Source organism: Haliotis rubra, unplaced genomic scaffold, assembly GCF_003918875.1.
Source record: "Haliotis rubra isolate DU_JTF1 unplaced genomic scaffold, ASM391887v1 Scf1362, whole genome shotgun sequence".
Taxonomy (NCBI): domain Eukaryota; kingdom Metazoa; phylum Mollusca; class Gastropoda; order Lepetellida; family Haliotidae; genus Haliotis; species Haliotis rubra.
Window position 1 is genome coordinate 66,619 of NW_025765295.1, and position 19,888 is coordinate 86,506.

Below are 19,888 nucleotides of genomic sequence, written 5' to 3' on the forward strand. Positions count from 1 at the left end.
GATGAAATCGTTCTTAGTGAGATATAAAGGAATGTAATTTGCTGTTCAATCCAAATTCATGCATATCTTTTAAAACACCATGTTTTCAATTTGTCTCGAGTGCTTTCTGTTGGTCGATAAAGATTACTTCGTTGACTAAAGAAGTTATAAATTATTGACTTCATCTGCTCTGTGTCATCATCACGTCCGGGCTAAACGCATTCTGCTATTTCTGTCATCTTTTAAAATACAATAACTATTCTAAGCAATCGTTCAGATACGAATGTATATTAAACTTTATGATCAATTTGCCAGTATAAAAAGGCAATCCAATTAAGTATTTCCTATATTGCCAAACACTTTGCAGTGGGGAAGAATGAAAACATATAATATAAGTTGTTCACTGGTATCGAGGGGCACTAGTGTGCCTACATTAAACTGTGTGATGAAAGGAAATAACGAAGAAGGAGCAACAACACGGCACCCGTATTAAGTAAAGCATGAAAATTGCCTAGTAATATCTACGTGATGTGCCTCTTAAGTCAAGTTTTAGTTCAGTTCAGTTTTACGCGGGTGTTAGCAATATTTCAGCAATATCACGGACACCCGAAACGGACATTTTACCCCTGTGAAGTATCGAACCTGGGTTTTCAGCGTGACGAGCAAACGTTTAAACCATTGGACTACCCCACCGCCCCTTAACGTTATCCGTCCCAAATCACCAGGGAAAATGGTTCAGGTAAACAGAAATGTTAAAAAGAAAATCGATAAAGCAAATTGTTTGATATGCATTGCTCTAAGAGCAGGTTGATAAGGACTGATAAACTGAAGGAAATTATAGCACAGACAACACCTAGCAACAACCACCATAGTCTTTCTGGATACAATGGTATGTTGCTTTCACATGCAACACCTGTACTGTACATATACGTCTTCTTCATGCATTGTGGGGCGGTGGGGTAGCCGAGTGGTTTAAGCGTTAGCTCGTCACGCCGAAGACCCGGGTTCGATTCCCCACATGGGTACAATGTGTAAAACCCATTTCTGGTGTAGTCCGCTGTGATATTGCTGGAATATTGCTAAGAGTGGCGTAAAACTATACTCACTCACTCACTCACTCACTCAAGCACTGTAATGGTTTGTGTGACTGTTTCTGTATGAGTAGATCACGGGGCACATGTTCTTGTCTAAAATTCATTTCGGATATATTTGTAGTCGTTGATTAAACAAACCTCCCCACGTCGTCTAGGTGCTACCCAGTGGGAAGTCGGCCCAGTCTATAATCCACGGCGACTCTCGGTGCAGAGTTTGGTCCCTTTAGATCTGTGAGTGGGGTTCGAATCCCGGCTCATCCCAATAATGTTTCTAGATTTACCAGAACTTCACCCTTGTTCCTTGATTTCACCAATGTGTTAATTATCTCATATCTGCATCATGTCCGGCTTACCTCCAGCATCAAGCTGTCACTCTCGTTCATAACTAGACTGACTGAGTTTAGTTTTACGCCGCTTTTAGCAATATTCCAGCAATATCACGGCGGGTTCATAACTAGAATATTGCCAAACGTGGCCTCGGGGTCAAGTCAGTCAAGCTTCGGTCGGCTTGGAGATAAAATCTAACTGAAACCGCCAAGTCCATGGCTATTTAGGTGTTACGTCATGCCACTGTCTACAATGTGCGATCCACGGTGACAACTAAATACAGAAGTGTCCGTGTTTAGTTACCATTGCATAAGTGTTCGCATATCTGTATGCTTCTTCAATACGAACAACTGGGCTCTGAAGAGCCGTCTATCAGCCATATGTGATATCAAGCTTCTCAACAACTTGGCCACTTTGAAACCATTTTCAGGATTTGCTGTTACCTTTATTCAGTCACCATGTACGAACTATTAGGCATATTCACAGACATTGGATTATCTTTAAACATGGTATGTCCCAATGATTTAGCCGCTCAATGATAAGGATAAGCTACCGACAGAAGACAGAGGCTTAGAGCACTGTTAGTTATAACATGCAACCAGCCTCCCAAAATACACAACAACAAACCGTTACGAATCAAGAAAAAAAACAACAACAACAACAAAAACCCAAACTCTCGACAACTGAAAGCAAACAAAACAAAATATATGGTAATCGATCCTTTGACATTTGAAAATATTCATGTTGTGTGAAAAATCCATAAAGGCAAAAACTTTGCAATGGGGAAGAATGAAAACATATAATGTACGTTGTTCACCGGTCTCGAGGGTCAATCAGAAAACGACATTTATGTGTGAGGCAAGATAACGTTTACTGTTCCACAAGTCATTTGTACAAGCTGAATCACAAATAAGCCTGTTAGCAAGCTGTGTGGGTCGACCAGGAAGTTCAATACTTAAATACACACAGACAATCAAGCCCCTGCTGGCCAAACTGTGGTCCGGAGGTACTCGCGTCGAAGGACAAGTCAGGATAATATGATCCACTTGTACAACTTGGTGATCTGATGCTTCTTAGTGGCACACCATCATGGACAAGAGGCTGGAGGTTCATTTGATGTTTTTAGCTGCGCTGGCTGTCAGTGGTAGGTGTCTATTGTATCATTTTTTATTTAGAACATGACTCGCTGTCGAGACCCTGACCCATGAAGATCCGGGTGAGAACTGATCTTCAGTAACCCACGCTTGTCGTAAGAGGCGGCTAATGGGATCTGATGGTCAAGCTCGTTGATCACTGGAGTGTCTGGTCTATTTTCAGACCGCCGCCATACAGCTTGGAAAATTGCTGAGTGCGGCGTCAAATTAGACTGATTGTAGAGACCTATAGCCCCATTTGTGGAATTGAACTGTATTAACTATACTGAAACACTTTAAAAACGCAACAAACAAGTTCCACGTCATCTGAAAATACCTAAAGAAAATACAGTGGTACATGGAACTACGACTGGAATCGGTGTCAGTCCGGGTTTGAAACCATATCATGTGACCACACCTGGATCAGTTTCGCCAAACGCAGTAATGCAGAGCTGCTGATATGGATGGTTGAAGAAGGTGCAAGTCTTTTATCAGCGGTTGGATGCATAAAAGACACGGTGATTTATCACTGTTCACACAGGCGTCGGCATCCACATATCCCATCCCATCAGACAGACCAAGCCACATAGACTACCAGATAGACAGTCACTATTTACGGCTGTACTGATGGGCATCGCTACAGCGTTACACAACCCGCTAGTCATACAACACAATACAAAGCTAATATTAACATACTTACTCAGCTAAAACGAAAATACCAAAAATTTACTTAAAATAATAAACCAAACGTTAAAAACCAACTATATATCATGCATGAAACAAGTTTGGATCCCTGCACAGGTTGGGGTGTTTGGAAACGCACACGCCGACCAGGTCGGCAGAACAGCTCTATATATTTCCGGAAATACGCCTAAACACACCACTTAGTAAATTCGAAATACAAAAGTATATCAAAATAAAACTTCGCCAACAGCAGCAAACTAGTAACCAAATTTATATCCCAAAAAACATTACACCCTGCGAAAGCCAGTCCAAATACAAAACACCTACCACAGATGCAAAAACCATGACCTATAGACTGGACACACAGTAAGTTAAACTCGCACCTGCGCAAAATAATAATTTAAAAGGATAATCCAGCAAATGGCCCCTCTGCATTGCACGCAGTAACACCTACAACCAACAAAGAATAGTGCTCCAAATCTTACTGGACACTACAAACACTATTAAGCCCAGTACACAACACCCAGACCTTCAAATATCTAATTGAACCAAGCTTCAGTTGATGCTGCTATTTTCCTCCCGTGTTTCAATAAGTTGTTGTGCGGCTGTCAGTGGAGACCAAGTCACGTGTACCATCTGAATTTTCTCATACACCCTGTCCATTTATTGATCCAAAAAGGCTCCAACCTTAATACATGTTTCCCCTCATTCTATCAAGGTAAATACGCCAATGAATTCACAAAATTGCAAGTCATTTTCTAGTTGTACTCTGCATGTCCTAATCACCTGGATTGTTTTGGTGTAATCAGCCAGGAAGGTCTACACGCACACACAAAACACTACTACATAATGACGCAGCTAGTCTATCTCACGTCAGAGTGTATGCTGTACAATATTCATCCATCGACCATAGCCAGAAACACGTTACCTTGCATTCAAAATGACAGAAATGGGTGCAGCGTATATACTTCTTCTTACCAGATTCTCTTGCAGCGGTAAGTTTCAGGCAAATATTTATATTTTTTTAACTCAGCTAGAATATTGTTTATACATATTGTTCTGTCATTATGGCTGTAAAGAAGCGTTTCTGTCAATGTTGTTTCATAATGACAACTCATCTTATATTTCCAGTGTTTGGCCAGACAATCCGACTCGTGTCCCCACTGGACAACGGTGTTGGGAGACTTGAGGTGTACTGTAACGGTACATGGGGCACGGTGTGTACCGATGGAGCTAAAGTGGCCTGTAGACAACTAGGACGTTAGTAAGACACCATGTATAAACTATATCTCTATGTCTTATAGCTAGAATGCTGACGTTAAACAACTGCTTGCAGACAGACTAACAAAACTGACAGGTATCTTGGGGGAGTTCGTAAAGTAATTTATCTACAGAACGTGTTATAGAATGCATTCAGATATGCGAGTTGTCACGTCCAACGCAGATTATGTAGGACAGTCGTTATATGGCGTACTGAGGTTGGCGAGGTATGCATGACTGTGGTAAAATATTATGCTGAAATAGTACTTGAGATAGGTCAGGCATGTGACAATAGTAAGATAACGTGTTAAAGAAGTACTTGTGATGACTTTAGATCACACATTAGTACTATGTATGACCATCGTAATGCTCTCGTAAGGCAGGTTATAATATGCTCGGAGGCAAGAATTATTGTGACATGGTAATCTCATAAATTAATTTTTGGATTTTAATCAGAGAATGAGTGTACTAAAGTGATCAAAGAAACGGAAACTAGCTGTTGTTCGAATTGCACGAAATTTCAAAGAAGCATTATATATGTCCGGTAATGTTCACTTCAAAATGCCAGGCATGAAGACACGTATCATTATTCCCACTCAATGCCGTTTTTAGAAGTGTAGAAGGCAGAAAAAACGTCGATTGAACGCCCATAGAAACACAGTTTGGCGCTTATGTTGACCTTGCCTTCAACACAATCACGTTATTGACCATTGCAGTGGTGACAGCTGAACAATAACGACCACAAGTAAAGTCTGATGGATTCGAACCTCGCACCGCCGACACAGGTTTCAGTCAGCAGCCCGCACACCCAGTATCATACCTGACAACAGAGGTGTATCAGTGAGAAGGGTTCGATGAGGGGTGAAGTGATCTCGCAAGATCCCCGGATTGGTCACCCACTGAAACCCGTCTGGGATCCTGCTTTTATGACGTCATTCGAAGTTTTTAACAAACTGCATGAATTCTTCCTCGCATATCAAATGATGTTCCCCATGAGGTGAAGGCCCAGGTCTGCATCAATACACTAGCTGGACAAACTGGCTATTGGCCGCGTGAACAAGCCTGTGTACATATGCCAGGGCCGTTGATCGTTACTTTACCTTAAAGCATTGGTCTTTGCATGCAATAACAGTTCACTCGTGGCTCCAAAGTTATGAACTGAATTTAGTTGTTGTTTGTATGTCACAAGAAGTTTTGCTTCTGAGTACAGTAATAATGCCTTTATTCTGAGGTAGGTGAGGTCTGTGTGACAATAGTAGGACACACGTTTTAAGGTAGTAAGGTACATGTAGTACCGACCTATAATTGTGACCCATAGTTTGTGGGCAATTTGGGGATGCCAACGACAATATAATAGCGGAGTTACACCGAGGGTTATTCAAAGTTTCGGATTTGGAGTGGGGAGGATTTGGTTGGATGACGTTAGTTCCTCCGGTACCGAATCATCTTTGGCCAGCTGTTCACACAACACATGGGGCGCCAACAGTTGTAGTCACAGTGAAGATGTTGGCATCATATGTGATCCAAGTGATTAATCATCTTGACAAGAATTTACTTGAATAAATCTAGCTATAGTTATTGTGCAGCTCGTCCATTGTCACTGTCTTTTCTCGATCATGATTAGAAATACATACCAGTGAAATCGAAACAAACAAATAGCAATCTTCAAAACACCACCCATCCCACCACACCCCACCCCTTCGTTTCATCCTCTTATAAATCAAATAAAATGAAATATTACACGGAAATGTTTCAAAATTAGTCTATTGCTTGACTTTTTAAAAAATGTACAAATGAACATTAAATGGGTGACTCCAAACCAGAATGAAAAATGTGTACTTACTGCTTATTGTATATTTGTACACACCTTTCAGCTATCCACCTGGAGCCACCAGGAAGTGTCCTCAATGTCACCCTTGGTCAGGTGATCAGTGTGGTGTGTGTCGGCGAGGATTTTAACTATCCGGCCACGTTGTTCAGGTGGACACACAGTGGACTTTCTTACAGTGGACAAACCTTCAGTACAACAATAGCGTCGAAGAACGATTCAGGCACACTGAGATGCCAAGTTGTGAATGTGATGGCCTCCACGGAAATACACGTGTGGTGTAAGTGTTCCACGGCATTAAGTCATGAGAGTTATAAAATGTAAAATGATCATAAATGGCACAGACTTGTTCACAGCAACAAAGGCTAAAGGATAAAGGATAATACAGGATATTCTGATATGCATTTACGTATAAGTGAGCTTGTTGTCAGATAAATTGAATATTGTGTCTGCTTCATGTGGGATGAAGTCCCGAAGAGTACAGGTCCATGAACATTGATATGGTACTGACTTCACACCACGACCGTAGGATTCTCGCAGGTCTGGCAGGTTTACAGCGCCTCCTGGCTACCTATGGGGTTCATGCATTCAAGACACGTCATATGCTCCATTATACTGTATTTACTTAGAATGTATGTTGAATAGTATCGAAAATATGTAACAAAAGCAGATATTTGCAAATGTACATCCATGGAACTGGGCGAATATGTTAGGGGACATTGTGAACCATTTATTCATTTGAAAATGTTGTTGTTCTTTACCTCTAGTCGAAATAGATCCACCAAAAATACACCTCGAGCCGAACCAACAAGTCATCAATGTCAAACAGGGTGGCGATGTCACTGTTGTGTGTGTCGTTGACGACGCCAATCCCAGCGTCACTTCATACACGTGGTTACATCCTCACATGAAGTAAAATTGTCATGATGACAGTCAATCCTACATCTGTTTATTTGCATTTCTTCATTTTGATGTGTTCTGTCGCAGTGCAAGCTTCCTCTTGGATCGGGAGCGATGACACTACAAGCACAAATAAAGTGATTGCCATAGGAACAGGGTCTGCTTGCCTAGTCATCATTGTCATCCTCATCTTCATCATTTTCTATTTTAGGAGGAGAGTACATGCTGCAAAACGTAAGTGCATTTTTGGTAGACTTTACAACATGGCTGACATAAAATATGCACATAGCTACTAAAGACGTTCACCAGTTAACATTTATTTCAACATTGCTGTGCATAAGGACATATCACAAGTGATATATTGACCTCCCTTGAATAGAATAGCATTGTTCGAAACATGACATTGACAACGGCGTATCTATTTCTAGCTGAAAATAAACCAGAGGAGAACCAACAGAGGTAGGTGTTCTGCATCTTTGTATATATGTACTGATGGAGTTGTTTAATCAATATTCAGTATGTAACAAGTAGCTGGTAACAAGCCATTTACAGTTATGGTGATTATTATACCGCAATTTCTCACAGTAAAATGACACCTAGTCATTTGTCTCATGGGATGATTTAATGTATTCTTTCAATCACAAGATCAGCCCATTTTACTCAAAATGGCACCGATTCTGCTAAATGGTATATTTATGCTATTCAATATTCACCAGTAATTGATACTTGACATCATCTACTAAATTCAGAAATTTAACATTTCACCAACATGCTTCACGCCCTTCACCTCTCTCCTCTATATAAGACGATATTTACACTTGTGCCAAAATGCACACAGTGTCTTAGAATTCTTAAACAATCTTCCATTGTCGGACTAACATATGCAATTGGTGGAACGGTAAAAACGAGAACTGTCGGTGGCTGACGATGTTTCTTCATATTTCACTGGAAAAGAAGCGGAGTAAAGTTTGCCCTTACTGATCCACTTGACCTGCAAAAGTAGATAATGACCTGACATGTGCAAGGTTTACCTATGTATTCGATTATAGAATAATGTACATAACATCTAACACAATGTATAATTTCCTCTTGAATGATGATATATACGTGTATATGTAAATTAATGACGATGGCAAACTTGTCAATTCCTTGTAGCTCTCTGTTGGCTGCACGCTTACAAAACCTACTGAACGTAACTTGTCAGAGTAAAGAACCATATCTTTGAGCTTTTATCTCCTAATCTTTGATGAAGAAGAATATGTTTACATAGTTCATTAGAGCATGATTTTGTGTTTGTGTATGTATACTAGAATTGCACAGGCGTCAAGGAACAATGAAGAAAGATGACAACAGAATTACGAGACCATGGAGCGGTCAAGTGGAGGTATAGCACCAAAAAATCTATAGCATATACTTAGTGACGTGAACGGCCAAGTGGAGGTATAGCACCAATATTATCTCTAGCATATACTTAGTGACGTGAACGGCCAAGTGGAGGTATAGCACCAATATTATCTATAGCATATACTTAGTGACGTGAACGGCCAAGTGGAGGTATAGCACCAATATTATCTATAGCATATACTGAGTGACGTGAACGACCAAGTGGAGGTATAGCACCAATATTATCTATAGCATATACTTAGTGACGTGAACGACCAAGTGAGGAGGTATAGCACCAATATTATCTATAGCATATACTGAGTGACGTGAACGGCCAAGTGGAGGTATATAGCACCAATATTATCTATAGCATATAATATTATAGCACCAATATTATCTATAGCATATACTGAGTGACGTGAACGGCCAAGTGGAGGTATAGCACCAATATTATCTATAGCATATACTGAGTGACGTGAACGGCCAAGTGGAGGTATAGCACCAATATTATCTATAGCATATACTGAGTGACGTGAACGGCCAAGTAGCACCAATATTATCTACAGAGGTATAGCACCAATATTATCTACAGCATATACTGAGTGACGTGAACGACCAAGTGGAGGTATAGCACCAATATTATCTATAGCATATACTGAGTGACAAGAACAAGGTCATACTATTATATGACGTTTTGCCTTGCATTTCTGCCTTTAGCAGATGAGGTTGTTATATGTTCCAGGTGCTGAGAATTCCTATTTCGGAATTGAAATGACCCCAAGGAAAGGTTATTTACATGTCTGTGTACTAATAGGGTTGGCAGGACAGACACCTGGTGTCATCACTGATTTCCAGTTATCAGGGCTGGCTATCGAAAAAGAATATAGCGATCGATAATCGATCGATCACTTATCGAAATATAGAAGACGGAATGTTGAGCAAAAATGCCAAAAATGTCTGAAAGAAATGAATATATTTAACATCACAGGTGAGTTGTGTTGCATGGATTGTTAACAAAACAACGTGTTTCGACAATATTTCTTAATGTCAATCATTTTAGCCAGTCCTATCAGTTATCGATGCAATTTTCAAAGTTACTTGGTCCAATTGAAACTGTTTCGGCATTAGATTACGTCGTCGATGCGTAAGATATACAAAAGACTCAAAAGACTTCTCTTTTTCGTCCTAAAAGGGTACTGAATGCATTTCTGTTCACAGCTTTGTCCCTTTGTGTGACAGGAACCTGGCTCGATCCAAGGATTAAGTCAGTGCTTTACCGCAATTTTGTTGACTTTGTGAAATTCATACCTGTCCACGTTGGGTTCACAAAGTATCGTGGTCATTCTGCCAAATGGAGCTGACAAGTTTTATCGTATATGAAATTTACTCGGAAGTAACACAATGTTTCAGATGCTGATCCTGCTCATATCTATGGCAACATTGGATTTGAAGATGAAGAAAACACAATGCAAGAACAAGGTAACATGTTTCCGATTTAAAGTGCTAAGAGAGATCTGAACATTAACCCAGGCCTTCATCTCGGTTTCGGATTTATAAACACATTCGGATTCGTACAGCAGCAGCGATTTCTTAACAAATGTGAAAATATTTCTGTCGTTTTTAACATTTAACAAAAATGATTTTTCATGAGAATGTTTCCATTGTGCACATTCTGTGTTCCATATGAGCGTGTTATTTTCTACAATAATACATTACTCATGGAGTCTAACCGTCTAAGAACCAATTAAAACGAATATTTGAGATAATAAAGAATTATAGGGACGTATATATCAATTAGTCCGAAGTTCGACATCCAACTAGTCCATGCAGGTGACAAAAGTACTGTAAGTCACCATGTCCCTAGTATGGTGATCTGCTTTCATTTGCTGGTGACCTATGGCCCGTTTTTTTTATATTGTGTTGTCCTGTATTGTAGTAAAGATTTTCACACTTACGCCAGTTTAATTTTCTATCTGTGATAACCTGGTTGTTTTACTGTCCTTTGTTGACAGATTTTATGAAATAACTTTATTTATTATTTACGCATAAATTGTTTTAGTAACGATATCGGCTGAAATATTGCCAATGTGACTGTGAATCTTAACTCACTCTCGAAACAAGCTGAGAGTAATTAAGAAAGGCCCCGGCGACGATTCGGATTCTACCGGTATCGTAGCAACTTAAATTAGTTGGAGTGGGCGAGGTGTATTCACGAATACTTTGAGTTCCCCGGATAGATTAAGATAGAGTAAGACCTGTGGTGAACCTGTCTTTGGTGACCATCACGAAGACGAGTCAGCCGGACAAGCTTATCTCGTCATGCCATTTTGCAAACAATTTCCACTCTAGTGTCACATCTCCAATGACCAATTAAGTGTTCCCTGCCTTCTAACACCTGAAATAACATTGAAACATTTATCTAAATGTGTTTCTGCCTGAATTCCGTGACCTGCACAGCGTCAGGTAACACGGTGTATCGAGGGTGACACTTAAAATTATAGATACATTGTGCAAACATAGGATACATTTTGATATTACTGAAATTCTCTATGTTACCAGGAACTGCTTCTAGTCCATACTCCAGCAACATCCAGTTTGGAATGAACAAGAAAGTAGGCCCCAAAAGAGGTACTTAGACGCTGATTAAGAAACTACACCGCTCACGTGTGCGCAGTGACTATATACATAATAAATAATAAAGTTAATATTTGTAAGTCGTATTGATCAACGGCGAAGGGTATGTTGAACAAGTCGGTTTTCAGCTGTCATTTGAAGTGGCCGAGATTTACAATGTCCTGAACGTGTCGAGGAAGACATTCAAGGAAGACATTCAGTATAAACAATGAATCGTGAGGTGTCCCAATGGTCTGAAGAAATGCAACAACCTCAGCTGCCTCAGTCCGCGGGTCATGAGTACAATAGTTGCCGTTATCCTTGCTCCATAGTAGTGTAGAGTTCAATGATGTACATCACAGGACTGCCAAATGTTTATCAGTGGTAAGACGTCCTGCTTACCAGCGGCACATAGTCCTGTTTAATTGTGCTTGCTGTGTAACGCCATATTAAGCTATTCTTCCATCTATATGGCGTCGGTCTGTAAATAATCAAGTTTTGATGTGACAATCCAGAGGTCAACATCAGGAACATCAATCTCATCAATTGGGAAACGATGACATGTGTCAACCACACGGGCCTGACAACCTCATCTTACGACTGAAAGCCAATTCCATCCCGAATCTTTACAGGTACTGTTTTATGAGTTGTCGATGGTCATTCTTAGTAGTGGTATAACATAAACTTGAACACTCCCACATTTGTTTTCATCTTTTATACAGAAATAAAAGAAAGAAAAGTGAGACCGCCAAGAGGACAAAAGCACGGTAAGAGTTTATTTCTGCTTGAGGTTTTTACTTTAAAAGCAGAACTGGAAGCAAAAGTCCTGTTTATCAGAAGTACATGGTACTCCTTTTCAGTGGCATATTGCCCAGTGGTATAGCTTTACCACGTCCTCATCCGTCTTCGTCTGTTATACAGAAGGGATAAAAAGTAAAGTCAGACCGCAGAGAGAAAAGCTTTATGAGGGGAAGGTGACTATGATACTTGCAGTTTGTACTTGAATGGCTTCCTAACCGAAAGCAAAACACAAATGATTAATTATGTTAGAAACCACCAATTGCCGATCTACAGATTCTGCAGGTTTTGATGTTTTCAAGTAAACATGTGAGGTGTTTTTATCGACTAATGTGTGTACCGGTAGCTGCAGGTTCTAACATGTTCATTATTTAAAGTCCATGTTTCATGTTTTGCATTCCTCGACTTTTCAGATAAACCTCGGGTCTTGTACAAAATAGCATTACAAATATAATTGGTGTTAATGGACATGAGAAATATATTATATTGATGGGTGGTCGGCAGCTGGGGTTTAATTTGTTGGCACACTGGCGGATTCTACATCAAATCAGACTTTCTGACTGATTATTGTTTGTTTGACAAGGTGATTCTCATATTAATACTTCACTATTGTTACTAGCTCTCGCCTGTTCTCCCTCACAGAGCATGTTTATGAAAACACCATCGTCAAGAACTGAACTTTCTGGGAACTATGGATCCGATGTTATCACCTGTCCTGGGCACCTGTCTGCATCTGCAATTAGTGTTTGCCATATGTGTACATTAGTATGTAAATGTTTTATTGTTCCTTTTACCCACGAGCTAATACAACCAGCCCCATCACTGCATCTTGACTGTACTTGGTTTCTCTCTCAATCGCATTGGCTCGTCATTATGTTGTTACCTTTGACCATCAATCCGAAATTACATGGATCTGCTGTATGTACTCTATAAACTCACGTGTTCTTGGGGCAAGGTGGTGCCAACTTAACACTCAGATAAGATGTTATTCATGTTTGTTCTCGTAAATGTCCACCAGTTACCTTTATACGTAGCAATTCGTGTCTGGTTTCATCATTTTATGTACAAACAAATATATATAACAGTTTTCAACAGCATACATGTAATGATGTTCATTACCTAGTAGTCATACAGCGCCTTTATCATTTGAGAGACACCTTTTATCATTTCTACTATATGATACATTTGGGATTACAGATTGTACTCGTTTGAGCCCCATACAGGATTCGTCCAAAACCTCTGAGAGTCGATCTGACCCACCCAAGCCATCGCTGCTTCCACAAACATGATCACGTATTTTGTGTACTCTTCCTTCTGAGAAGGGTAAAATGGCATGGCGCCCATGACCAGTTGTTCGTGGAAACCGCTATGGCTGAGTGTGTCAGATAAGTACGCTTGTTGGTTCAACAAACATCCAACAGGACGTCTCACAGTGACGTATTAGTTTGTCAGATGGTGTTTTAAGTGACTACCTCTCTTTACGTGTATTTGCTCATGTCCTCATGTCAGTGAATGCACTGACCTCGGCACAATACGAAACGTGTTTTAACGTCGTTTTTATGCATTTTCTACAACTTTTTCTAGTGCAATAACATACATTACATGTTATCATTGTTCACCGTTTGTCGTTTTTTCTTGTACATACTGTCTTTAAGGGGCGCCTAGAAGTTAGAGCAGTAAGGAGGGATAACGATGAAAAAATATGATCAACCTCTTTATTACCTACATCGAATCGTCGCTCTCACTGCAATAAAGTTGTTCATCCACACATTGTTACTTCAGTACATAGTCATACCATGTTACTATTCATTCGTGTTCTACAACAGTTCTCAATGTAATGATGTGCATTATGTAGTTTCCATTGAACACTGGTTTTGTCGTTTCCAGGAAACCTGTTATCATTTTCTATGTGATAGATTTACCGCATTATTTTATCATTTTTTGACAAGAGTATAATCATTAATTCAAATGTTCGTAGAAACCATGAGAGGGAAGTAAAATCCTATAACAATACAAAGCAAATTGACTGGGAATGTGACTTACTACCTGCGTGCATTAAAGCAAGAAAAGTGTACAAAAATACTTCTAGGAACAATCCCAAATTGTTTTGATAAAAACAGAGAGATGCTGGAAATATTTTGTGGGATACACTTAAAACCTAAAGTTGGAACGTCTGAGGTAACAATATAGAAATACAAGAATGGTTTGAATATTTCCAGCGTTCTTTAACAAATAAGCACATTCCTGTTGACACACAGTGGAATACGTAATTTGATAGTGATGATAATTTAGTCACTGACATTGTAGATCTTCCAATAACCGAGATGAAGCATGTTATTATAAAGTTGAGAAAGAATTAACGTCCTGATATGAACTGGTCTGTTATAGAATTTGTAAAATGTTTTCTTTAAACAAACCTACTATGACAGTAATATATATTTACAGTATACTACTATAGTTTGTTACACGCATTTGACCGGGGCCAATAAAATAGTTCGTTATTATCCTTTAGTTCGTTATCACCGTGTCATTTATGAAAGTAGTTTAGATTCTTCCAAGAACTGGTGTCTGGGAGTTGTAGTTCCACTTCATTAAAAGGGATCTACAAATGATGTAAACAATCACACAGTCATTAAAGTTTCTAGTATATTTAGCAAAGTCCGTATTTCAATCATCAACACGCATTTAGTGTACTGGTATGAGTCTCGAGATAAAACTGCAGAGGCAAGTTGGGTTTATACGTTCGGCAAATGATGACATGTTTGTTTACATAGTATTATAGACCGACATAGAAATCGGAAGGAGGAAAGTTATTTGCAGTTCCTTTTCAGATTCTGTGGCTTTTATTTGGTTCACATTGTGTTGCCAACAAAATGAGGAAACTGATGTGCAGTATTTATGAAAGGATGAAATGATGCGTTAACCTAAATGATAACTATACTGATCATTGTACCTTTCATAACAGTGTTCGCCAAGGGTGTGTTCCACGCTCCATTGTATTCTGTTTATTTTTCATTCATGAATAAGCTTTTAACAAAATAAACAGCTGTGATGGTGGTGTTCAGCTTCACCCTGAAACGTTTTATCATATCTAACTCACTATTTGCTGACGGTATTTTTATGTAGTCGACTAGCATAAAATGTTTGCAATATTTGATTTACTGTTTAGAATTATATTATGAGAACTTGAAACTAAGATAGAAACCCCAGAGTGTTTGTGTTTAGCAAGAAAAGTAAGCCATCAAGAAAAGAAAAATAGCTTTTTGAAGGGGTGATATTGGATACTGTTACGTCTTACAGATGCATTGAATTTTGCATTTACAAAGACATTATCACTGAATGAACATACTAGTAACTCAGCAAAGGAAGTTAAAATATTTGTTGGAATTTTACACAATTTTACACATAACGTATCTTTCACACAACGCATTGTTTTTAAATATTTGATACTAAAATTTGTCCTCGTCTATTACATGACTTAGCAACTTGTTTCTGTATGAAGTGAAAGCTGTTTAAGTTGTAATGTATATCTGCTTGTAAACAACAATGATATCAAACAATATACTTCAAATGTTATACGTACGTAAGTCCCGAGGGACTCAAAGTACAATTTAACTTGCAAACCTTTTCAAAGGTAGCATTTTTGCTAAATTATCATACAATCAGCAGCTGCTGAAGGCATAGTATCAATCCATTTAGGGTCCATGCGGGTAGCAAAGGTACTGTAAGTCCCCATGGTCCCTATATAGCTAGTATGGTGATCTACCGTCGGTTGTTGGCTATCTATAGCCCGTATTTTTATATTGTGTTGTCACTAAACAGTTTACTATGTTATATGCTCCCTAGCTTGAAATAAAATGTGATTAACTAGTTGTTGTACTGTGCTTTGGGGACAGGATTTTATAACCTTGAAATATATTTAATATTTTGTTTATTGCTGTAAAACGTTATCTCGTCACGATATGGCTGAAATATTGCCGAATGTGACGATAAATCTTAACTCACTCAGTCACTCTCTGAAATGTCCCTATATATATTTTCGTTATGCAATAATTCTTATATGTCCGATGGAAATATTAAAGATGACAAGAAATTGTTGCAATTTGTTATATGTTGTTATATATTATGTTATTATATGAAAGCCATGGCGCGCAGAATTGAGTCTACAATGACAAATGTTTATCAAAGTAATGTGTAGATATGCATGGCATCACTGTGTTCCTGACCATCCAACTCAAAACGACATGTATTTGCAAAAAGAATCCTTTCTATCTTAGACTCTCTTGTTAATTGTAAACCAATAGTGTGTGTTTTTTTGCAAATTCATTGGTCGAGAAACCTTGTCGAACATAGTTCGATTCCCTGAATTACAAAAGCCGAATAACAGCCCAATGATACATAAGAATATGCACTACTTTCATTTGCATAATGGAGGCTAACTCTATTTTGTGTGATGCTAATTTTTTTCTTGGTTCCTTTGATGAAATTTTTGGAGATGATGCAATTTTGGAGGAGTTCATGAATGATGAAGGTAAGTATTTCATTTTTTTACCTAACAGAACGCTTATGTGCTTTTTAAAGTATTGATTGAAGAGACATAAAATCTCAGTTGAGCAAACACATTTATTCTAAAAGTGACATACAAAGGACAGTGTTGATAAAAGATTTCTGGTAATTGACAAATGAATAAACTTAAAAAAGTACTTACAGTTGTTAAAAACAATAATTTTTACTTGGGAATAGGTTTCGACTCTCTCCAAGAACCTGACGTACAATCCATTCAGGTTGACAACTCGGCTAACGCTGTCAAAATCCCGGACCAGGCCTCGACAACCGAGCGTCCATCAGTATCGGCTGACCAGAGTGGCTCCAGCTCTCGCTTTGCAAAGGTCAAGGATGATGACCTACAACAAATCATTGATGGATCTTTATCAAAGGCGACCAACAGAAATACCGTCTGGGGTGTGAAACTGTTCCGGGGTGCGTCCATACGACACTTTGTAAACAAAGGGAAACAAATTGATAGTTACCTCCCCTGATTAGTTTAGACTGGCGAAACGTCTTTCACAAACTGTTTGTATCCATAAATAAATGAAGCATACACATCAAACTCTGCCTTGACGGAAAAATGGGAATTTACAACCATTTTAACGATAACTTAATGCAATAACGTGTTATTGATTGCATAAATATTTTAGCCCAATATTTCATACACACCAAGCCATACTGTACTGTAGCGTGGATAAAAAATCTATGATTTTCTAACAAATTTGTTACTTTATAACCTTACCTTCTCTTATTCGCAGAGTGGCTCCAAGAGAGGGGGTATCCTTCCGATTTTGAGAATTTTGATGCTCAAGCACTCAACACCTATCTTCGTTCATTCTACGCTGAAGTGAGGAATGGTCGTGGCGAAATGTATTCGAAGTCTACATTCGTCGGACTGCGGGCGGCCATCAATCGCCATTTGCGTTCTCCTCCATATGAACGTGACATTAATATTATGAACGACAAAGATTTCCATACAACAAACAATGTTTTCATTTCTATGGTCAGAAAAATGAAAAAGGAGGGCCTAGATAAAACTAAACATCACGCTGCAATCCCCGCGACCGAGCTGGCAATGATCCGAGAAAGTTTTGATTTGTCTTTACCAGTCGGCCTATTCAATAAAGTATGGTTTGACATAACTCTTGGATTCGCCCGTCGGGGCAATGAAAACCAGGCATCACTTCGCTCGTCGTCTTTTCAGGTCTCCGTTGACGAAGATGGCTGTGAATATATTGAAATGACACACTAGGAACTCACAAAAAAATCACCGTGGCAATTTGACAGATTCCATTGAGCCAAATAAAAGGATCTATGCCACTGGTGACGCGCACTGTCCGGTTTCATCCTTTAAATCGTACAAATCCCACATGAATCCCAATAATGAATCGTTCTTTCAACATCCAAAATCTGTCGTCGATATCCGCGATTCTGTTTGGTACACCTCACGGTGCGTTGGCAAAAAATTCACTGTCACAAATGATGAAAAACATCTCCAAGAATGCCAAGTTGCCACACACATACACGAATCACTGCCTTCGCGCAACAGCCGTCACTCTGCTATCCCATGCCGGAATCGAAAACAGAGAAATTTGAAAAATAACTGGGCATAAAAAATGATCAGAGTTTAAAATCATATTGCACCGAATCTAGCAGTATACAGAAGAGGTCGTACTCGGCCATTTTGCAGGGTAATGATAGCGAAAACAGAGCAATCAAATGCCACCGCGTGGGTTCTCGTGTCGTTGACACTGTGTCCTCATCTAGGCCCTCTTCACACTTGCAAAGTTCTTCAATTGTATCCGTGATGGGAATGTTTCAGGGCATACACAATTCTACCATAAATGTCAGCTTCTTGAATCAACAGTAGGCCAAACTTGACACGATGAAATCCATGTGGTCGTACTTGATTGGGCCAGTCTACGTAAGGTAACACGAGGTGGAGAAGGTAGCATAAAATGGAATTTGTTCATTGTCATTGTAATTCCAGTGGTATTGCAGTAATTGGGATTAACATGAAGACATGTAAACTGTTACTCATCAAGTTTAAATAAAAACATGACTGAATACATTTTGTTGTATGTATTATATTGACAGTTATTCATTTGGAACATGACGTAACCTATCTCCCCCATCAGATAATAGTTTAACCCTTCTTGTTGTTTTCCGTTTCTGGGGCGACAGCGAACTTGACCACGAGAGGCTAACCGCATTACGACACACGATCTCGCTACGTCAAAGAGTTCATTGAGAAAACGCTTCTTACTAATAATTGGTTTACAATATCGATAAATAGTTTCGTTTGTTCAATTTCCGGGATTCATTGGAATTCAACATAGGCAAATTTTAGCGTTTAAAACCTCCGGCTGACGCCGTCGGTTTTAAACTAAATTTGCCTATGTTGAATTCCAATGAATCCCGGAAATTGAACAAACGAAACTATTTATCTTCTAAGTGTAATTACTATAAACTTTAAATTTCACATGTGTGCAGAGACATACCCTTTTGAAGTATATTGTTGAACATATAAAGTGGCTGTATTACAACTTGATTACAGTACACATAGATTATTGATGGAATTAGGAAACCAACAAACTGTGAAAGGGAAACATGTGCACAATGTATTTTAAATGCAGTTGAATATGCTTAGCACTTGTTTGTCTGCTGTAAATATAATGATTTAAAAAGAAAATATCTGAAAAAGGCTTTTTTAGTTTAAGCAAATATTCCAAGAATTCGTATCCTTAATATGTTCATCTTATTTTAATGTCCTATGAAACTTTTCATTGTTTATCATGCAGTGTTCACTAGACAGTACATTACGCTGTTTCCACCTTCTGCTTTGTATGCTAGGCCTGTGGCCCCACAGTACATATGCGAATATAGAATTGTAGATACATGTGTAAGATACTGTACCTCATCCACATCTGGAAAGTCGCTCTGAAACGTTATGCTAACTGGTCTGTCTCCCTGACAAGTAACACTGGCAAGATGTCTGTAACAATACAGGTTGATTAAAGCATCCACCCAACAACGTGTGTTGATTACTTTCAGTCAAAACTGTTCATCAGGCGTTGCTAGAAGTGGCTAACCTTTTCCTCTGAATGTTTGTGTTAATATATTTATATTCCTGTCATTTATTGCTGGTTTAATAAACATATGTCTTTATAACTTCCGAGTATTCCTAAACATAGCTTGTTAATGCTCATGTATCCGTTTATCGTATACCCCTACTGTCATCTTCTGTTGGTGCTGTCACATATTATGATGGACTGTCCATCTTATATAAGAACTGTCAACATATATGAATACGATGTACCATTAATCTTTTTACATGCTGT

The 19,888-nt window shown here is 38.9% G+C and overlaps 1 protein-coding gene and 1 long non-coding RNA gene across 2 annotated transcripts; one reads left to right on the top strand and one right to left on the bottom strand.

The window, feature by feature from the left end:
• Positions 1-16,608: 16,608 nt before the first annotated feature.
• Positions 16,609-17,385, bottom strand: LOC124268122. The gene is made up of 2 exons (XR_006896208.1): positions 17,290-17,385; positions 16,609-16,903 (listed from the first exon to the last, which is right to left on the bottom strand). It is a non-coding gene; the product is annotated as an uncharacterized LOC124268122 (long non-coding RNA).
• On the top strand, positions 16,682-17,799 carry LOC124268121. Its single transcript, XM_046703141.1, has 2 exons — positions 16,682-16,979; positions 17,306-17,799. The coding sequence occupies exons 1-2, from the start codon at positions 16,682-16,684 to the stop codon at positions 17,797-17,799; spliced, it is 792 nt and encodes a 263-aa protein (XP_046559097.1).
• Positions 17,800-19,888: the final 2,089 nt, after the last annotated feature.